The sequence below is a fragment of the Mixophyes fleayi genome, chromosome 3, assembly GCF_038048845.1.
Source record: "Mixophyes fleayi isolate aMixFle1 chromosome 3, aMixFle1.hap1, whole genome shotgun sequence".
In the NCBI taxonomy this organism is placed as follows: Eukaryota; Metazoa; Chordata; class Amphibia; order Anura; family Limnodynastidae; genus Mixophyes; species Mixophyes fleayi.
In genome coordinates this window covers 230,706,218-230,727,352 of record NC_134404.1, presented here as the reverse complement: position 1 = coordinate 230,727,352, position 21,135 = coordinate 230,706,218, and the positions used below count along the sequence as shown (strand labels likewise).

Below are 21,135 nucleotides of genomic sequence, written 5' to 3'. Positions count from 1 at the left end.
ATGTTAAGTACCAGTTTATACATCGTATTTTGAGTTCTCTGTCCAAAGCTAGAACTTAGCTAAATTACGCAGTCACATTTATAGAATATTAGAAATGCCCCAATATGGCACAGATTAGCAATAGTTATTTGGACTCTAATGTAGTTAACACAGTATGTGTCTCTACAATTTCAGCACAGATTACAGCAGAATGCAGCACTTCAAAATACCAAAACACTGTGAAATAATTGCAATGAAAAGTGGTGGGCAAAAGATATACAGCACATATATACCCATATATATCCATACAGCACGTTTTTACCTCCACAAATGATTTATATACTTCCACAATGCTATTCGTGTATGACTTTATATACTTTATATACTGTATATACTATTCTTAGTTTTGTTGCAATTGTAGTAGTGTGTTTAAGTTAACCCCTTCGTGAGGCTGCTATGATTACTATACCTGCATTTATCCTTATTCCCCAATATTACACTCTCCACTCGTAAAACCACTATATTATTACACCTTCTGGATATTTGCCTGTGTGTGAAGTGAGTTCCCATGTCCATGGTACTAGGGGTGTTGGCTCAAAGGTAGCCCAGTAAAAGTTAACCTGGTGTAAGTACCCTCAAATATATTCCTCGCTGGTTGGTCAGGGAAAATAGCTACAGGGTGCCCTGGTATTCTGAAACTCCCCTTCAGTCTGAATTATTGCCTCCATGGGGGAAAAAAAACTTTACAGGAAATTGAGTTTAAATTAACTGAGGATGATTGGTTTTTCTCTGGACCTTCAACTAGAATGATTCCTTAGAGATTTGATTTCCGCTTGCCTTTTCAAAATGGGAGTACAAGTTTTGCAATTAATGAAAACATTAGGTAATTCCAGAACAGGGATATATTTTTTGTGTTACCGAAATTTGGATAGGATTTACAGATTGTTCTTACCAAATATTAACTGTAAATAAGAGCTTACAACACTTCCAATCAAGTCTCTGTTTGAGCATTACAAAGTATAAGGTAACGGAGGTCACCTGGGTAATAATTCATTAAAAATAGCAACTTTGTTATATAAAGAGACTTTTTTATCACCAGAAGGTCAGCTCATTCCTAAATCTCATCTAAAATCTCATCTAAAATGATCACTAGCAAGCTTGTGTTTCTCCTTATTTTCTTTCCGGGTACAGGTAAGATATTTTAAGGTATTGTACTGTATTATTTTGGAACAATTTTAATAATACATTTAATTTATTTGTAATAACCTCTTAATACCCTCATTAGATCAAATCCCAATATAAAGGATTTCACAGAGGGAAACACTAACCACAAATGTCATCAATTTTCCCCTTCCTAATTTATCTGAACTCCTAGATAAATATAGAAAGCTTTCTGGGCAAAAGTTTAATTTAGAGATGGTCACTGACCCCCGTGTTTTGGTTTTGGATCTGGATTACCTTCGGGTTTTGGTTTTGGTTTTGGCAAAACCGCCCTTGCGTGTTTTGGTTTTGTTTGGTTTTGTTTTGTAATTTTGTTTAAAAATCATTTTTTTTTTGGCCTAAATCAACCTAATTTAGTGATCCACTTGTTTCTTGGATAAGTATGGTAATTCTAAAGCTAACAAATTAGGAAGAAAACAGTTTAATCCCTGGTAGGCCATCCTTAATTCTGCACACAAACCTGATTGTCTTCCTCTCCATCTTAGCCTATTGGCAATGCAGCCATCGTCTTTGGGTGTATATTACACCCTACACTTATAGTTAAATATATAAAGAAATGGACAAAGGCAGTTTGGTTTCTGTCTGCATCAGACCCCCCTCCACTTGTAGTTAAATAGAAAAGAAGCAGCCTGCATAGACTGTACAATATAAAACGAAATGGACAAAGGTAGTTTGGTGGCAGTCTATGAGCCACCCCCCTCCACTTGTAGTTAAATAGAAAAGAAGCAGCCTGCATAGACTGTATAATATAAAACAAAATGGACAAAGGTAGTTTGGTGGCGGTCTATGAGCCAACCCCCTCCACTTGTCGTTAAATAGAAAAGAAGCAGCCTGCATAGACTGTACACTATAAATCAAAATGGACAAAGATAGTTTGGTGCCTGTCTATGAGCCCCCCCCCTCCACTTGTAGTTAAATAGAAAAGAAGCAGCCTGCATAGACTGTACAATATAAAATTAAAATGGACAAAGGCACCCCAAAGTACTTGTAGTGCAAAATATTCAATAGATAGTGCTGCTAGATAAGATTTTATGCAGCCAGAAAATAGTTTCTGGAGGAGCGAATATGACACCCCAAACTGTTGGTAATGTTTGCAAAAAATGTCTCCTCTATCCTCCTCTCTTCCTGCTATAACAATTGCTAAAACAATTGGTAAAAGAATTTCAATAATAATTGCAAGATTAATGTATAGAATAATTGCTCTCTCCCTGCTCAAATGCTGCCTGCGACCTAACCCTGCTCTCTCCCTATGTCAAATGGCGATGGATTGCTGTGGAGGCGGGTATTTATGGATTTCAAATATCGCAAAAACCGAGCTCCGAGATCCGACAACGTCACAATGACGTTTTGCCTCGATTTCGAATTGGCGCTAAAGTACCGTACTCGGATAGGTAAAGTTCGGGCGGGTTTGGATATCGGGGATCCGGGCCCGCCCATCTCTAGTTTAATTTCTCTATATTAGACGTCATAGACACACACAGTTGAATGATAAAAATTAAACCTGAAACACACACGCAATTAAATATTTGGGTATGAAACTTTTTTAAAAAGTCACAGTAAAGCAAAGTATTTCTGGATGCTTACATATCTAGCCGAAGAACTGAAAGGCTGGAAAGAACAAATCTATCATCATTATTTAGAATCAATTGAAAATGAATGTGTTACAGTAACTCACCTATTTACCTTCTTGTTCACCTACCTAGAACTTACTGATCATTTGCACTGCATTCCAATTCAATTTTATCCTTCACCCAATGTAATAAAGGCCCATGTGTAAACAGAACTACAATATACAGAACATACATGTTCTTCGAATCAATACAATACATGTTCTGCTCCATGAACCACATATTATACATATACCTGCTCATTCGAGACCTGCCATACTATGCCATTCTCTCTTTCATTTGCTTTCAGACAGGCTAAAAGCTAAAAAATGTCTGCATATACTGCAATCCCAGCAACTCTCTTACTGTGCAACCCCTCTTTCAAATCTGGAGTTACACTCTCTACCTTTTGTTACTAGACATGTAATAATATAATTAGAATTAAAAATGTTCTCAATCCAGTTGGAATTCATCCCATGCAGTTCTTTCAAACCAAATTTAGGATACCTGCCACTGATAATTTCTGTTATTCTCAAACTATTAGAGGTAACATATGCTGGAGAATGTAAGCTCTCACGGGCAGGGTCCTCTCTACCTATTGTCTCATGTCTGTCCACTGTCTGACTCGTATGTACGTCCCGTCACGTCCTTGCTGCACTTTGTATGAGGCCCCCATAGCACTACTCACAGTCATCTGTTCTACTTATGTGTATTACCTCATCTATTTATTATTTGCTTCTGTGCCCGACACTATAGAACCTGTGGCACCTTATAAATTAATTAATTAAATAAATAAATTATACAAACTGCTTTTGTCTACAGACAATCATTCATATATGAATCATGAAACAAGATATGGGAGGGAACTTAGATAATAAGAATTTGTTAAAAGATTGTCAGAATAAGTTCTAAAATAGAATTTAGAATACAGAGATAGAAAACAGAGATAATTTCTTCAGCACTCCTCAAAAACAGGATGCAGACTATCAACACTTATCATCAGTTATTTATATAGTGCCACTAATTCCGCAGCGCTGTACAGAGAACTCACATCAGTCCCTGCCCCATTGGAGCTTACAGTCTAAATTCCCTAAAACATACATACACACAGACTGAGAAAGACTAAGGTCAATTTAATTGCAGCCAATTAACCTACTAGCATGGTTTTTTTTGAGTGTGTGAGGAAACCAGAACACCCGGAGGAAACCCACGAAACATGGGGAGAACATACAAGCTCCACACAGATAAGTCCATGAAGGAATTGAACTCATGACTGCAGTGCTGTGAGGTAGAAGTGCTAACCATTCAGCCACCGTGCTGCTCTATGAGTGCACTTATGAGTACCAGCACACTCAAGCTACACAGTATATATGAAACAAAGTTTAATGTTGAAATTGGCGCTTCTGTTATACACAATCTGTGGTCTGCATCAAACTAATGCAATATATGCACTCTGTATGGTCTTCAAACAGCCACCAAATACAATTATGCTTTGTGTACAATTTAGAATACAGTAAATTAATAACAATATTTATATTAGCATAGAATGGTAAGCAGTTCAGTATTGAATAAAGAAACAGATGAAAAATTAAGGGGGCAATAAACCTACGCTCCCCTTTTGTGGTTGCACTCAAGTAATTTAAATGAATGAATGTAGGCATTATAATTAATTTTCTCTTGTCCTGAAAAGGATTTCAATGATCTTTTTATAACATTCTTTATGGGGACATCCCATTTACATCTATTCTCAATGCAAAAAAGAAAAGAAAAGCAGGACATGAATCCTGCTGCATTTCCCTTTTATTCAATGAATACTAAAATTCTGTGAATGCACAACAGATAAAGTGTGTCCAAACCACAACTTTAAATGTTAGTCTGGGATCTATACATCCCTTTTCTCTGATGCATTTTCACTAGATGGCCTGTTTGAAAGTGGTGTGGGATTGACAGATTACCAGCATTTTAATAGTACACTTAACCATCTAGAATCCTAATTAGGAGCATATAATGAGCAGCTGAAACTTTTCACTCACAATTAAAATAAATTCAATCCACATTCCTTTCTTATTCTACATTTTACAAAACACATTCTTAAAGAGCCATGTTTTTTACTTGAAATAATTACAAGAATTTATTTAGTTTATCATATTAAACTCCAAGGCTTTTAATCAATGACTGTTACTATATCACGTTTCTTAGCTTAACTATATTTCATCCAACACTATAGTCACACTGTATCACTTCACTTAACAACAAGTGACTCCCAAAGATTGTCCTGCTACCATGTTAGTAAATACAGTACTTAGGCCACTGAGCGCATTTCATGTCATTTTGCCATATCAATGGATACCACCTGTTCCCATATCCCCACCTTACCAGAAAATAATATTGTCATATAATTAGTTCCTCGCTACTATGGCAATCAGCAGCTATATATCTTATTGTGGTTACCAACACTGTCATGTTAACAGCTAAAAACAAGTGTGGTGCTATTTATAGCAGAGCAAGAAAAAATTATTCTTTAACCCAGGGTTTCCAAAACCCAGTCCTCAGGGCTCCCTAATAGTGCAGGTTTTCTGGATCACATGTGACATAATTAGGACCACCTGTGGATCTGTTACAATGTGTCAGTCAGTAATGAATACACCTGTGCTCCAGCAAGGAGATATGGAAAACCTGCACTGTTAGGAAGCCATGAGGACTGGGTTTGGAAAACCCTGCTTTAACCCATATATTTCCTGAATTTGAATTTAGCCAAAAACATACTTATGAAGTCCAATTCATGCTGTAAGATAACTATAATCAGTTACAGGGTTCTCAGACACCTTAACTTTTTGTAAATGACACTTAAATATGCCATTATGTTATTCCCATATCTAATCCACTCATTTAAATAGATCATAATTGATGTTTGAAAATTATTAATCAATCCCTTAATGGTGTAATGGTAAACTGAAAGGTAAGCATGGTGTTACTATAACAAGTTAATGCAAAATGATGAATTAGCCTTTTTACCCCTATTGATAAATTGTGTTACCCTTGGAATGTAATGCCATATTTTTACTTCACACCAATAACAACAATAATGTGATAAGAGAAACAACCAATCAGTGTCTGTCTTATTACATAGAGTAACCACATAATTTGGTACAATTAACTAGTTATCTTCCCATCTGCTTCTACATGGGTGCATATCTTCTTATGTGCTTTTACACCATATTTTAGACATTTAATAAGATCAAGTAAATATAGTTTAGATAACAACACTTTATAACAAAGCACATGAATACTTATTACCAATAAAATTATGTTTTATCTAGAGATGGTCACTGACCCCCGTGTTTTGGTTTTGGATTCGGTTTTGGATCTGGATTACCGTCGTGTTTTGGTTTTGGTTTTGGTTTTGCAAAACCGCCATTGCGTGTTTTGGTTTTGGTTTTGGTTTTGTTTGGTTTTGTTTTGCTATTTTTTGGGAAAATCCATGTTTTTGGGCCTAAATTAACCCAATTTAGTGCTCCAACTGTTTTAGAGACAAGTAATCTAATTGTTGAGGTAATAAATCATCCAAAAAAACAGTTTAATTCTTCGTTGGTAGGCCTATTCTACACACAAAACAGATTGTCTTCCTCTCCATCTATGCATATTGGCAATGCAGCCATCGTCTTTGAATGTATATTACACCCTACACTTATAGTTAAATATGTAAAGAAATGGAAAAAGCCAGTTTGCTTTCTGTCTCTCAAGGCCCCCCTCCACTTGTATAAAATAGCAAAAAATTCAGCCATTATAGACTGTACAATATTAATTGACATGGAGAAAGCCAGTTTGGTTTCTGTCTCTCTAGGCCCCCCTCCACTTGTATAAAATACTAAAAAATTCAGCCATTATAGACTGTACAATATTAATTGACATGGAGAAAGACAGTTTGGGGTCACTCTGTCTCTCTAGGCCCCCCTCCACTTGTATAAAATACCAAAAAATTCAGCCATTATAGACTGTACAATATTAATTGACATGGAGAAAGCCAGTTTGGTTTCTGTCTCTCTAGCCCCCCCTCCACTTGTATAAAATACTAAAAAATTCAGCCATTATAGACTGTACAATATTAATTGACATGGAGAAAGACAGTTTGGGGTCACTCTGTCTCTCTAGGCCCCCCTCCACTTGTATAAAATACCAAAAAATTCAGCCATTATAGACTGTACAATATTAATTGACATGGAGAAAGCCAGTTTGGTTTCTGTCTCTCTAGGCCCCCCTCCACTTGTATAAAATACTAAAAAATTCAGCCATTATAGACTGTACAATATTAATTGACATGGAGAAAGACAGTTTGGGGTCACTCTGTCTCTCTAGGCCCCCCTCCACTTGTATAAAATACTAAAAAATTCAGCCATTATAGACTGTACAATATTAATTGACATGGAGAAAGACAGTTTGGGGTCACTCTGTCTCTCTAGGCCCCCCTCCACTTGTATAAAATACCAAAAAATTCAGCCATTATAGACTGTACAATATTAATTGACATGGAGAAAGACAGTTTGGTTTCTGTCTCTCTAGGCCCCCCTCCACTTGTATAAAATACTAAAAAATTCAGCCATTATAGACTGTACAATATTAATTGACATGGAGAAAGACAGTTTGGGGTCACTCTGTCTCTCTAGGCCCCCCTCCACTTGTATAAAATACCAAAAAATTCAGCCATTATAGACTGTACAATATTAATTGACATGGAGAAAGACAGTTTGGTTTCTGTCTCTCTAGGCCCCCCTCCACTTGTATAAAATACTAAAAAATTCAGCCATTATAGACTGTACAATATTAATTGACATGGAGAAAGACAGTTTGGGGTCACTCTGTCTCTCTAGGCCCCCCTCCACTTGTATAAAATACCAAAAAATTCAGCCATTATAGACTGTACAATATTAATTGACATGGAGAAAGACAGTTTGGTTTCTGTCTCTCTAGGCCCCCCTCCACTTGTATAAAATACTAAAAAATTCAGCCATTATAGACTGTACAATATTAATTGACATGGAGAAAGACAGTTTGGGGTCACTCTGTCTCTCTAGGCCCCCCTCCACTTGTATAAAATACCAAAAAATTCAGCCATTATAGACTGTACAATATTAATTGACATGGAGAAAGCCAGTTTGGTTTCTGTCTCTCTAGGCCCCCCTCCACTTGTATAAAATACTAAAAAATTCAGCCATTATAGACTGTACAATATTATGAAAAATGGACAAAGCCAGTTTAGGGTCACTCTGTCTATGACACCCTACCCTTAAGGATAAATTGCCCTAACAGCAGCCTTTCAAGATGGTATGTGATATGGAAATGCCACAAGTCCCTTTCCTCTTTGGGGGTAGATTGCACCCTACACTTACATAGAAAGTTTTAAAAAGATGTTATCGGCATCATCTTCAGCTTCATCCTCACCCTCATCAGTGTGTACGTCATCATCACAGACTATCAATTCATCGCCGCTTGAATCCGCCATTAGAGAACAGTCAGTGCTTGGATGTCTTGGATGGTGAAGGCCTTCCTCGTGGAAGATGTAGTTCATTTTTATAAACATCATTTTCTCCACATTTTTGGGAAGTAACCTTCTACGGCGATCACTGACTAAGTTCCCTGCTGTGCTGAACACTCGTTCAGAGTACACACTGGAGGGTGGGCAGCTTAGGTATTGCAAAGCAAGTTTGTACATGGGTTTCCAAATGGCTTGCTTTTCTTCCCAGTAAGGAAAGGGACTGTCTGACATTTCCATATCAACTACCTCTTGAAAGTAATCCTCCACCATCCTTTGCATGTTTATACTCATATTGGATGGACTTATGGGCAAAGTGACACTTTTTTTTGAAAAATCCTTCAAACCAGCCCAGATGTTAAATTGTTCTCGTCTGCCCCCTGTGTCTTCCCTGCTTCTTTTTTGGAAATTTAATTTTTTACGAGCAACAGCTTGAGAAAGTGAAGGAGGACACGTCGTCAAGCCGAGGCCCAGTTCAGCGGCCAACTTGCTGAGCAATAGCTCCTTGCAAAAGTTCACATCTCGCTCATTTACAAGTAAAGACTCAATGTAGGTTTTAAACCTTGGATCAAGCACAGTGGCCAAAACGTACTGATCCGAGTTCAAGATCTTAATAACTCGAGGATCATTGTGAAGCGAATTAAGTACTTGATCGACAAGGCCAACATACTTTGCTGAATTGCTTGCTTTCAGCTCCTCCTTCATTTTCTCAAGCTGCTTTTCCAATAGTCTAATTAAAGGAATGACTTGGCTCAAACTAGCAGAGTCTGCACTGACCTCACATGTCACAACTTCAAATGGTTTCAGCACCTTGCACAGCACTGAAAGGATTCCCCACTGTGCAAGAGTGAAATACATCCCCCCTCCTTTCCCAATGTCATGACTTGTGCAATATGCTTGGATGGCTTTGCGCTGTTCCTCCATCCTCTGAAGCATGTACAGGGTGGAATTCCACCGAGTTACCACCTCTTGCTTAAGTTGGTGGCAGGGCAAGTTAAACTGCTCTTGGAGCTGCTGTAATCTCCTACATGCTGTGGCTGAATGCCTGAAATGGCCTGAAATTTTACGGGCCACCGAAAGCATCTCCTGCACCTCACGGTTATTTCGTAGGAAGCTCTGCACCACCAAGTTGATGGTGTGAGCAAAACAGGGAATATGTTGGAAATCACCCAGCTGTAATGCTCGCACTATATTGTTGGCGTTATCTGAAATGACATACCCTGGGGAGAGTCCGAGTGGTATAAGCCATGCATCAATCACATCTCTCAGTTTGCGTAACAAATTGTCAGCCGTATGCCTGTTAGTGAAGCCGGTGATACAAAGAGTGGCCTGCCTGTGACAAATGTTACGTAGTGGTGTACATGCTGCTGCTGTTCCTGCTGGTGAAGGTGAATGACCAACCCAGTGGGCTGTCACAGTCATATAGTCTTTGGTTTGGCCACTTCCACTTGTCCACATATCTGTGGTTAAGTGAACAGTGGGCAGAATGGCATTTTTCAGCGCAATCTCTACATTTTTACACACTTTTTGGTATAGTTGTGGAATAGCTTTACGGGAGAAATGGTGTCGCGATGGAATTCTGTAACGCGGACACAAAACCTCAATTAACTGTGAAAAACCAGCTGCGTTTATTGTGGAGATTGGACGCAGATCTAACACTAACATTGCAGCCATGGCGTCTGTGATTCGCTTGGCGACTGGGTGACTGCTGTCATATTTGCTTCCCCTCGCAAATGATTGTTTCACAGTTAATTGCTGAAATGTAGGACTGCTCATTTTATTCACCTGCCTCTGGGATGACGATTCACCCCCAGCAGCAGCAACAGCAGCAGCAGGACTAACGCTTTCTTCAGAGGAATCAATAATAGTGCCGGAGTCATCCAGCCTTAAGTGGGATGCCGGGCTAACTCCGAGCGCTACTGAGGATATTGATGAGGATGGTGTGGTGGGTGTATTTTGTAGCCGTCGGTATGTCGGTGAGCGGAGGGTCTTAGCTGATGAGGGAGTGCTTGTATTCTTTTGGGAAGAACTTTCAGCTTTTCCCAACACTTTGCCATGAACTCTCGTTAAATGGCGTAACATAGACGAGGTTCCAAGATGGTTAAGGTCCCTCCCTCGACTGACTGTGGCTTCACATACACTACAAATGGCTATACAATTGTTGTCTGGATTTGGGTAGAAATAATTCCACACATAAGAAGTGGATTTTTTTGTTTTATGCCCAGGCATGACAATGGCCTTTTTCTTGTCACGTGCCAGAACTGCTGCCACTGGTGCAGGACTTACACAAACAACCTCATCCTCATCAACATCCTCATTAGCGCCCTCGTCGCCTACACAAATCTCCCCCTCATCCTCTTCTAATTCCAAAGTGGCATCCTCAATTTGGGTATCAACGGCTACACTCGGGCTATTAAGGCACACATCAGCAGAATGCTCACGATTAGACATCCCACTGTTGGATGGACTCTCCACAGGGATTGTTGTCATTTGTGAATCAGAGCAAATATTCTCCTGTAATGCCTCACTGGTATCTTGCAGCTCAGCTTTGACGCGTAACAGTAGTTGTGCACCAATTGTAGCCTGGGTAACTTTTTGGGATCTGCCACTAATAGCCAAAGGTGAAGGCCTTATTCTCTCTTTGCCACTGCGTGTGTAGAATGGCATGCTTGCAATTTTTTTTTTATCGTCACTTAACTTTTGCTCAGTTACACTTCTTTTTCGCTTCAATACAGTAAATTTTTTTTTGGTTTTTGTTTTTTGCACTAATTTGAAAACACTCTGTTGTTTGACATCGCCTTGGCCAGATGACGTACTGGGAACACTAACATCAGGACTGGTGACAGAACCTGGTTGCTCATTTAGATCATATGTGGACTGCTTTGAATCCATTCTGAGCGCAAACCACTGAGGAGTGCTAAAAATTATTGAGTAGATACTGCTGACAGATATGACTTTTGACAGCCAGAAATATTAATGCACAATTAGGGAGGACACCCCAAAAACACTGAGGAGTGCTAAAAATTATTGAGTAGATACTGCTGACAGATATGACTTTTGACAGCCAGAAATATTAATGCACAATTAGGGAGGACACCCCAAAAACACTGAGGAGTGCTAAAAATTATTGAGTAGATACTGCTGACAGATATGACTTTTGACAGCCAGAAATATTAATGCACAATTAGGGAGGACACCCCAAAAACACTGAGGAGTGCTACAAATTATTGAGTAGATACTGCTGACAGATATGACTTTTGACAGCCAGAAATATTAATGCACAATTAGGGAGGACACCCCAAAAACACTGAGGAGTGCTACAAATTATTGAGTAGATACTGCTGACAGATATGACTTTTGACAGCCAGAAATATTAATGCACAATTAGGGAGGACACCCCAAAAACACTGAGGAGTGCTACAAATTATTGAGTAGATACTGCTGACAGATATGACTTTTGACAGCCAGAAATATTAATGCACAATTAGGGAGGACACCCCAAAAACACTGAGGAGTGCTAAAAATTATTGAGTAGATACTGCTGACAGATATGACTTTTGACAGCCAGAAATATTAATGCACAATTAGGGAGGACACCCCAAAAACACTGAGGAGTGCTACAAATTATTGAGTAGATACTGCTGACAGATATGACTTTTGACAGCCAGAAATATTAATGCACAATTAGGGAGGACACCCCAAAAACACTGAGGAGTGCTAAAAATTATTGAGTAGATACTGCTGACAGATATGACTTTTGACAGCCAGAAATATTAATGCACAATTAGGGAGGACACCCCAAAAACACTGAGGAGTGCTACAAATTATTGAGTAGATACTGCTGACAGATATGACTTTTGACAGCCAGAAATATTAATGCACAATTAGGGAGGACACCCCAAAAACACTGAGGAGTGCTACAAATTATTGAGTAGATACTGCTGACAGATATGACTTTTGACAGCCAGAAATATTAATGCACAATTAGGGAGGACACCCCAAAAACACTGAGGAGTGCTACAAATTATTGAGTAGATACTGCTGACAGATATGACTTTTGACAGCCAGAAATATTAATGCACAATTAGGGAGGACACCCCAAAAACACTGAGGAGTGCTAAAAATTATTGAGTAGATACTGCTGACAGATATGACTTTTGACAGCCAGAAATATTAATGCACAATTAGGGAGGACACCCCAAAAACACTGAGGAGTGCTACAAATTATTGAGTAGATACTGCTGACAGATATGACTTTTGACAGCCAGAAATATTAATGCACAATTAGGGAGGACACCCCAAAAACACTGAGGAGTGCTAAAAATTATTGAGTAGATACTGCTGACAGATATGACTTTTGACAGCCAGAAATATTAATGCACAATTAGGGAGGACACCCCAAAAACACTGAGGAGTGCTACAAATTATTGAGTAGATACTGCTGACAGATATGACTTTTGACAGCCAGAAATATTAATGCACAATTAGGGAGGACACCCCAAAAACACTGAGGAGTGCTAAAAATTATTGAGTAGATACTGCTGACAGATATGACTTTTGACAGCCAGAAATATTAATGCACAATTAGGGAGGACACCCCAAAAACACTGAGGAGTGCTACAAATTATTGAGTAGATACTGCTGACAGATATGACTTTTGACAGCCAGAAATATTAATGCACAATTAGGGAGGACACCCCAAAAACACTGAGGAGTGCTAAAAATTATTGAGTAGATACTGCTGACAGATATGACTTTTGACAGCCAGAAATATTAATGCACAATTAGGGAGGACACCCCAAAAACACTGAGGAGTGCTAAAAATTATTGAGTAGATACTGCTGACAGATATGACTTTTGACAGCCAGAAATATTAATGCACAATTAGGGAGGACACCCCAAAAACACTGAGGAGTGCTACAAATTATTGAGTAGATACTGCTGACAGATATGACTTTTGACAGCCAGAAATATTAATGCACAATTAGGGAGGACACCCCAAAAACACTGAGGAGTGCTAAAAATTATTGAGTAGATACTGCTGACAGATATGACTTTTGACAGCCAGAAATATTAATGCACAATTAGGGAGGACACCCCAAAAACACTGAGGTGTGCTACAAATTATTGAGTAGATAATGCTGACAGATATGACTTTTGACAGCCAGAAATATTAATGCACAATTATGGGGGACACCCCAAAAGCGCTGGGGAGTGCCAAATATGAAGAAAAAATAATAAACCTCTATCCTCCTCTCTGCACTAGCGATTTTGGTTAGAGCAATTGCAAGAACAATATGGTATTCTCTGTCCCTGCTCTAATTAGCCTATGACTACACCCTGCTCTCTCCCTCTGTCAAATGGCGATGGATTGCTGTGGAGGCGTGTATTTATAAAGTTGAAGTATCGCGAGAACCGAGTCCCGAGATCCGACGACGTCACAATGACGTTCGGCCTCGATTTGGATTCGGAATGGGCGGGAGAGTACCGAGCTGCTCAGCTCGGTACTCGGATACCCAAAGTTCGGGTGGGTTCGGTTCTCGGAGAACCGGACCCGCCCATCTCTAGTTTTATCCTTCTCAATCTTAAATATTAATGAAAGCTTTGAAAATCAAAATCAGTGTTGAGTCCATATGGATTTAATGTTTTGACATTACAGTATATATCTTTGCCTTAGTTATGCCTCTATTTCTCCAATGATTTTTTCTATCCCCTTTTTTATATTTACTTTTTGTTCAGCCAAACGTACTTTAAATGGCATGAAGTCTATATATTGTATTCTATTAAGTAAATACTTAGTTAATAGTTTAATATGTAATTTGCATTAGATGTAGCGGAAAATTCTACAGATGTTGAAAAGATTAAGAAATAGGAGGCAGCCAGCGACAGGCCGGCCTTATGGATAAAGGATGGAACTATAAATCATGTGGCCAGCAGAGGGGCCTTCAAAATTCATGGGCCCATGAGCACTCTATATCCTGCACCCTTGATGAATACACCACTGTTCCTTGTGTTAGGAGTTCAATGGAGGGTATGCAAGTTGATTAAGCATGTAGCATATAAAAGATGTTGCCTCACCACCAATGCTCCAGACTGAGGGTGTAAGTGCAAGAAAGTATGGAGCCATAGGAACCCGTTAACATTGTTTTACTAGTTTTAAAGCACTAGCAAAATCATGATCTTTAATGCCAATGCGTAAGAGGCCTAGGAAATTCTTCAATCTAGTAAGCAACTGTTTAAACCCTCTTACTAGAAATAAAGCTCTTTTTAGTGTCAGTGGGTTAGAGGTCTAGAAGATGCTGCATTCTGCTTGATGGGAACCATGCCATAGAATGAGAGAAGAATCAATTTTCCTGCAGTCTCATTAGCAGCTCAGCCAATCACAAATGCTTTCCTATGCTAGCCATGATGTTATTGGCTAATGGTGTTGGATGTCCCAGGGAGTCCTTGCTTTGATTACACATGAATAGAGGCAATTTGCCTCTCTATTAATATGACAAACAAAAAACAATGCTGTGAAATGTGTTTCGTACAAATAGGAGATTTCAACAGCCTATATTTTTTCAATGGGGTGTCTACATGTAGAATACAACCTGAATGGGTCCCTGGAATGGATGAACAATGACATGAATAAGAAAAACACAGAACAATGATGGTGTAACCCTTCTTAAGAACCCCTAGTGGATATAGTGAATATACATTATCAAGTGTAGTGACATGCTTTGAATGCACTAAAAAGAATAAAGCGTCCATTAAAAAGTACACATTTGCAAGTATGACCACAAATGGGTATGGACATATAGAACAACATTAGTTTTATTTTCATTTAAACGCGTGTGTGTAAGGGTCCTAAAGTGCCAGTAACTATTTACAAGATGGAATTTGCATTTAATATTTTTCGTCAGATTTCTATTACTGTACACTAATAACACTATCTATAAAATAAATGTTTATTATTTATTACAGCCTACCTTAACGATTGCATCAAAGGAAATGGAAAGAGCTACAGGGGAACACAATCCAAAACACATTCAGGGAAAACATGTCAACACTGGAGATCGACCACTCCCCACATCCCAAAGTATGACATAACATTGATTCAATTAAAGTGTAACTGTCACTTTATTTTTCAATCATTATTCCCAATTATTGTTTAAGTTTTTCAGGACAGCGAACTTTCATTTATTATTATGAGTAGGAGGTAACATTGTTTTTTCATTTAAGTGATATACAGAATTCAAAATCTCCATAGACAGCAATTGTTATTCAACTAAAAGAAGTTTTCCATTCTAACTTAAGTTTAACCACTTGATTATTAATTCTCTTTGGTGGTGCCATGTGCCTCGATTTGCTCAAGTGTAAATAAAAATCTAGCATAGGTTTTTGGAAAACATTTGTTTGCAGAGGAACAGAAGTTTGCAATGTCTGTTGGGCAGAGTGAGGATGTTCCTTGCATAGGACTGAGTAGGAGTATAAGGGGAGGGCTGGCAAATTTTAGCGGGGGGGGGGGCAAGACTCGACTCAGCAGCCTTTTAGGAACATTTTAATGGGAATAAAATGCAGGTGGCCCAGTGACCCAGCCCAAGGTAGCCCACTATGGCACTGACCTGGGGGGTAGATGCCCTTCTGCCCCCCAGCCCAGCCTGCCCCTGAGAAGGATCAATGTCTTTAGTTTTACAAAGCATTACATAAACATGTCTTACAGATTCTAATGTAATGGAGTTGCGAGGGTACAGTTTTGGGGACATTCTTTGCTGAGCGCATGGACACATGGCCATTTCCACTCTGCAAAAGGACTTGATTTTTGCATCAACTCTGATCTAGTAGTGATCAAGTTTCATTCTATAAATTTTCATACAATGGATTTTGTATCTTCCAGTGGCACTTCAGAAGAGAAGCTCATTTCTAGGCGCCCTTTGCTCAAAATATAATAAAGCTTACAACAGACAAAAGTCCAAATCAGTCTGATGAATAATTTAAGACAAAGAGGATTCACAAGTGAGAAGTATTTCAGGAGAAATGTTGAAATGCTTTATTTAATAGGAGGTTGGACTTCTGATGTGACATTTACACATTTGCACAAACCTCCCAACTGTCCGGATTTAAGTGGGAGACAGTCCCAATTTGAGAATTCTGTCATGCCATCCTGACCATAGGCAGCTTTGTTCCACAGTCTGCAAACTAGGGAGGTATGGGCCGTTTACTGTTGCTCTGTATAGTAATGCAGCAGTGAATGGGTGCTACACACATCGGCCAATCATCCATGCACAATGAATGAGTCTTTTGAGGGGAATAAAGGGCGGCATATCAATTTGGAAGTGCTAAGCACGCCACTGGAGTATGGCCTAGCCCTCATCGTGACATGGCCAATCCCCTTAGGTTTATGTCCTGATATATAGTGCAGCGAACCTGAAAGGTATGCATTTGCATAGTGCACCTCCACATTGTCCCAACTCTCCACACACCTAGGTACAATTTTGTTTGAGGGAGGAGTTTCCTGAGAGTGGAGAATAGGCCTGCACCTTGTTTTTTGCATTGTTGTCAATGACGGTACATTGGTGTAAAACCATTGTGTTTTTCTCTATGCATTGAGTGCGCAAAGTAAATAAGATCCATTGATTTCTAACTTTTTTTCTGTGTGTTTCACCAAAATATTTGTACATTATTTACTAACGGTTTTCCTCTGGTTTACCCAACCTAGTAGATATGAATTAGCTTCCAAAAACAGATTTTCTGTTAACTGTACTAGCATAACTACATGGGTGCAGAGACAGCCCCTGAGACCTGAAGATGAAGGAAGCCAGTTTATCAGAAAGTTACCTTTGTCACATACACTGCTTCTTCCTTCTTCACCCAGTTGTCACTGCTAGGTGACCAATGTGGATGTTCAGACATATCGCAGCAGCTGTAGAGTTGCACTGGGAAGGGAAGCCGATCAGAAGCTTTTAGGTGCCTACCAGCCAGTGAGATTAGAGACCATTGACCAGTGTGCCCCTGCCACCTTCTGACTGGCCTGCCTTCCTAGCATTAATATTATTATTATTATCGTAGATTTGTAAGGCGCCACAGTGCTCAGCAGTGCCGTATAGTAGGGAAGACAAGGACATACATCAAATAGGACATATGGAAATCAAGAACAGACAAGGCAGACAACATGAAAACAAAGGGTATGAAGGACTCTGCTCATTAGAGAGCTTACATTCTAAGGGGGAGAGGGCACATCTGAAACAAGAGGAGAAAGTGTTTCTCAGAGTGTGAAAGCAAATAACTTATGAACAAAGTATTTTCAGAGATTAATAATATTTATGAGAGTAACATTGTAATTTATTGGCGTAACATTCCTTTACATTCTGTCTACACAGTAGATACTCGCATATAGGCTTATAAAGAACTGTCTGACTGGTTAAGAGTACATTGGTTATATCCCCCTTCTATCTATTGTTAAGAGCACACACTGCAGGCAATAACATTGAGGGTTACAATCCAGCTACATGTGTTCTGGTAAAAATCAATTTACTTTCCAGGCATCACAGGTTTCATCTTAAAAGACAAATAACTAAATTACAAGTTGCCTCTTATAAAAGACTTATTAGTAACTTTCACATTTGTGTTTGTGGCTTTTCAGAGGCTGACTGTGTTTTTTTCAATAGTATTACGAATAGGAAGTGAATACGATAAACATCCATTCTTCACCAGTAAAACGTTCTCCTACATCTGCAGATCTGATGACTGAAACTTTTTCATAAACATTTGTAGACTGTATACTTTACTATAAAGTGAGTTTTATCCTATGTTTAGATTTCTCTTTAAGGACACCTGGGCAAGAATACCACAGCTGAATAATTTTGTGTACAGCACTGTGTAGCATAGTATCTGCCCAACAGAAATACATTTTTTTTTACCCAAATCATTTTTGGGTTCTATATTTAGTGTAGTAAAATTATTTATTAATAAGATTTTGATTAGTTAAAGGAATAACTTTCAGTATTAAAGCTGATACTGCTCTTTGACAGTGAAGAAAACTAAAGGAGTGGGGAGTAACGGAGAGAACACACTATTGGACAAAAGTTATTTACCAATCACATAATGTATTTATCTTCCAGATTTCTTATCTCATTTCTAGAATCTCCCGGTCTGTGACTTTCAAATAAGTCCAATTCAACAAGCAAAAGTTGCACAGCATACAAAGAACAGACTTTCAGTGTACAGTGTCTGGCAATTTGAAAATGACTTGTTTATGAAGACCACATAAGATTTGCAAACATATACTGAATTAGCATATGCAGAAGGGACTTATTCACAACTGAAATATTTCATATCCTTCAAGTCACCTCTTTTTAAGTGCTATATAATTAGCTTTGGCATTGGAGTAATTACTGTGTATGTTTGTAATGATGCAGTTATTTTTTTAACAGCTTTACACCTACAAACTCCCCAAATGCTGGACTAGAGGCAAATTATTGTAGAAATCCAGATGGAGATGAATTTGGCCCTTGGTGTTATACGACAGACCCCACAACTCGATATGAATTTTGTATTATTCCACAATGTAAAGGTCAGAATGAAGATCAGAATATGCTTATAATTGTGTGTGTATATATATATATATATATATTTTAATATATATATATATATATATATATATTAATATATATATATATATATATATATATTAATATATATATATATATATATATATAATATATATTTATACACATATGGGTAGGGTGCTTGGTCAAAGTTAATGTAGCCACAGCTCTCAAAGTGCTAAAAAGAAAAAACTAGTTCACCTCACCTGAATTATGTGGATGGCAGATTCCTCTGGCTAGATCCTGGCTTGTCTGAACATGTGGGAAGTTGTCACTTATTACATCTATGCTGAAGGATGGGGAGAGGGCTTGCCCATGTGGAGGAGAAGATTGAGTAAGTGCAGGAGGCGAAAGAAGGGAATTAGAGTAATGGAGAGTATTGAGCCAGCATCTGGGAGCAGGAATGCAAAAACCCTGTGCTCTGACTGTTTGTGTACTCTGCCTTTCAGTCTAGGCATCCTGCAATAGGCTGACAAACACAGATATAAGGCAGTTAGGGCAAGAGGCTGATACATACTTTCAGCAGTAAGACATTTAATACTGTGTTTAGGGAGGGCCAGCCACCAGGAAGGACCCTAATGACTGGGTTGATACAATACATGCAAACAACATAGATGTTGTTTTTTTTAAGAAAAAGGAGTCACTTGACGACAGGCCTTCCTTATGGACAGACTGCTTGTGTTGATATGGGGAAAACAACAATGCTGCAAAATTCTGTTTGTTTAAAGTTAATTTCAATCCACTATTTATTTTAATGGGGTTTGTTCATGTAGTGGATATCCAATTGAAATCAATGGGTCATTGGAATGCATGAGCCATTGATATGAATGGGAAAATTTCAGCACAGTGCTTGTGTAACCCCCTCTAGTGGTTATGTACACCATATGCTCGCAGTGAGATGAATGGACTTTTTCAAGTGTGGTGAGATGCTTGAATACATCAAAATTGATCAAGCAATGGGCAATAAATGTACACATTTGCATGTATGAGTGAAAATGTTTATGGACACATAGAATAAAATGAGTTTTATTTTCACATTAGGTTGCATACTTTTCACTTACTTTACAAGCGCAAGTCAGATGCTACATTTAAAAGCCAGTGGATAAGGGTTTTAAAGTATCAGTGATATTTACAAAATGAAACTTGTACTTGTTACTAGTGCTGCACTTTAATTATAACTTTCTATGAAATTATTGTTTATTTTTTATTACAGCCTATCGTGAAGATTGCATCAAAGGCAATGGAAAGGATTACAGGGGAACACAATCCAAAACACAATCAGGGAAAACTTGTCAGCGATGGAGATCAACCACTCCCCACAACCCAAAGTATGACACAACATTTTCTCCACTGTAAAATAAGGTTGACTTGCATTTTATTTTTCAATTAATTTTCCCAATTTTTGCTTAAGTTATTCAGGACAGAGAGCATTCCTCTGCATGTTTCCATGTACTATTATAAGTAGGTAACATTATTTTTACATTTAAGTAATATACAGAAAACAAACTCTACAAAGACACCAATTGAGCATCCAGTTATTTTGCTCAATAATATTTTCCATTGTAAGATATACTCAACTTATTCATTATGGTGCCATGTGCCTTGATTTGCACAAGTGCAAATAGAAATCCACAAAGCACATGGGCTAATGGAACAAGAATGTGCTGTATGCAGAGTGAAGACATTTGCACTGGCTGCTGGGAAGAGTGAGGATGTTCTTGTACTAGTGTTCTTAGTTTCGCAGAGCATTGCATAAACAAGACTTTTAATATAATAGGATGGAGAGAGTGCATTTTTAGTAGAGATGTTCACTGACCCCTGTGTTTTGATATTGGTTTTGGATCTGTATTTATTAGAAACAATAGCTAAAATATGCTAAAATCACATAATTTTTTTGCTCCTACTTTATTGCTAACCTCAATAACACTAATTTCCAGTCATTTCCAGTCAATTTTGAAGACCTCAAAGGTTCCAATATTATTTTCATCCACTCTCGGACAAAGACTGCAGCGAGCTGACTGGATGCTAAGCAAAAAAGCAATGACACAAACACACAGCAGTTCATAGCACATCTAGGAAACATTGCCACACAGCAGTGGCAGAAAAGAAAAGTTGTGCAAGATGGAATTGTCCTTGGGACCTCCCTTATGTAAGATATCATAAAGAACATGTACAGATTAACAAACCAAGCACTCCAGCGACAAGCAGT

General features: G+C 38.4%; 1 protein-coding gene across 1 annotated transcript in view; it reads left to right on the top strand.

The window, feature by feature from the left end:
- Nucleotides 1-1,113: 1,113 nt before the first annotated feature.
- Nucleotides 1,114-21,135, top strand: part of LOC142144428 (plasminogen-like) — a 39,150-nt gene continuing 19,128 nt past the window's right edge. The window contains exons 1-4 of the mRNA XM_075203275.1: nucleotides 1,114-1,170; nucleotides 15,304-15,418; nucleotides 18,753-18,892; nucleotides 20,140-20,254. Coding sequence (XP_075059376.1) covers nucleotides 1,122-1,170; nucleotides 15,304-15,418; nucleotides 18,753-18,892; nucleotides 20,140-20,254 — 419 coding nt within the window. The 5' untranslated portion in view covers nucleotides 1,114-1,121. The remainder of the gene's footprint in view (nucleotides 1,171-15,303; nucleotides 15,419-18,752; nucleotides 18,893-20,139; nucleotides 20,255-21,135) is intronic.